The sequence below is a fragment of the Euprymna scolopes genome, chromosome 46 (assembly GCF_053919585.1).
Source record: "Euprymna scolopes isolate OS-2025 chromosome 46, ASM5391958v1, whole genome shotgun sequence".
Classification (NCBI taxonomy): Eukaryota; Metazoa; Mollusca; class Cephalopoda; order Sepiida; family Sepiolidae; genus Euprymna; species Euprymna scolopes.
In genome coordinates this window covers 67,086,684-67,088,270 of record NC_136527.1, presented here as the reverse complement: position 1 = coordinate 67,088,270, position 1,587 = coordinate 67,086,684, and the positions used below count along the sequence as shown (strand labels likewise).

Here is a 1,587-nt window from a genome sequence, read left to right as displayed (position 1 = left end):
TATTAACAGACTTGCCCTTAATTTTACCACACAACGATGAGTGAGATAGACTCTCTGTAAAATTGTAAGAATCGACTCACCGTGATGTATAGCGGCTGCTGTAAGGGATCGGCAGACACGAGCAAAATGTCCTTTCTTGTTGCAATTCTTGCAAACGGAGCTTCGGGCAGGGCACCTAAATCTATCGTGTCTCGGGTTCCCACAGAAGAAGCATTTTTATCCCGAGGCAGCAGCTATAGTGCGTCCCTCACCACACTCACTGGTCATCACTCTCTGTAACTTCGGACCGGACAGTGGAGTCAGATGCATTCAGAGAGTTCTGTAGGGAGTAAGAGGCTAATTGCTTTTGCGCCATTTCGAGGGTTAAAGCCTGGTCATACGCCGTGCTTAAATCCAGCTTCTTGTTCTCCAGGAGTCTCTGTCGTATATGATTGGAAGAAATTCCATTGATAAAGGCGTCTCTGGCGTAGTTATCCTTCGCCTGAGTAGCTGTGACGGCTTGGAACTCGCAGTCCTTGGCGAGTTTATTAAGGGCCTGTAAATATTGGTCTACACTTTCGTCCGTTTGTTGAAGACGAGTACCCAGTAAATTTCTGCAGAATATAGTATTTTTAGGCTGCACAAACACAGCTTCGAGAATATCCATAGCAGTGTTGTAATCGTCCATGTCCGATATATATTTGAATATAGTTGTAGAGACCGCGTCAAGAAAGATGTGAAAAGATTTTTTCCAGTGATTCCATGTGTGTGCCGCGTCCGATTTACTGGCGTCCACAACTAGTCGATCTGGTTTCAGATATTTTTCCATCTTTTACTTTTTAGCTGAATAAATTGTTGTGTAGATGTGTGACGAAATGAGACTGAAGATTTATATAGCTTGTATAAAGCTTGATTCAGCTAAAAAGAGCGCCGGCAAAAAAAACAAGGGGGAAAGAAAGATGGCCGATCGCTACTACTACTACTACTGTTCCCAGAAGAAGAGAGGAACAGGGCAGGTAATTCGGGGTAGGGAAGAAAAAGAATAGTTCTTTTATTTTCAAGTCAGTTCATTTCATTTTTTAATTTGTTTTTAAAAACATATCAAGAAAATGTTAGATCTGATTTCAAACTAACGAATCTATTTCATGTCAGTGGTTTAATGTTTTATCTCTTTTGTACGAATATTATCAAAATTGATGGCTTAAACAGTCTTTTTAGAATTGACGCTGATATTGAAGTCTCCAAATCAGAAAGTATAATTTACTTCACTATTTTGTGAGTAGTTAGTTTAGTATTAGTTGTTAGACTAAGCTTTTCCAATTGAGTAAAACAGAACAATTTGATTGGCGCTGATTACTTTTCTCAATGTTAAATCTTATATCAGATGGAATTGACTGGAGTGATTACAAAATTAATAGTAATAAATGTAGTCTGTCCTGTCTTTGACACTGACTCTACACACACGTCTTACCGTGTCAGTTGAGATAAGGACTTATAAACAAAATAACATCCCCTTTCCCCATCAGCAGCTGTTGAAAATCTTATAAATTAGTTTGGCATATTTTTTACTGCATCTTTATTGTTATTAGAATATAACATTCGCAAAGC

The 1,587-nt window shown here is 38.7% G+C and overlaps 1 protein-coding gene across 1 annotated transcript; it reads right to left on the bottom strand.

The window, feature by feature from the left end:
• Nucleotides 1–256: 256 nt before the first annotated feature.
• On the bottom strand, nucleotides 257–808 carry LOC145270150 (uncharacterized). The gene has a single exon (XM_080125761.1). The coding sequence runs from the start codon at nucleotides 806–808 to the stop codon at nucleotides 257–259; it is 552 nt and encodes a 183-aa protein (XP_079981887.1).
• Nucleotides 809–1,587: the final 779 nt, after the last annotated feature.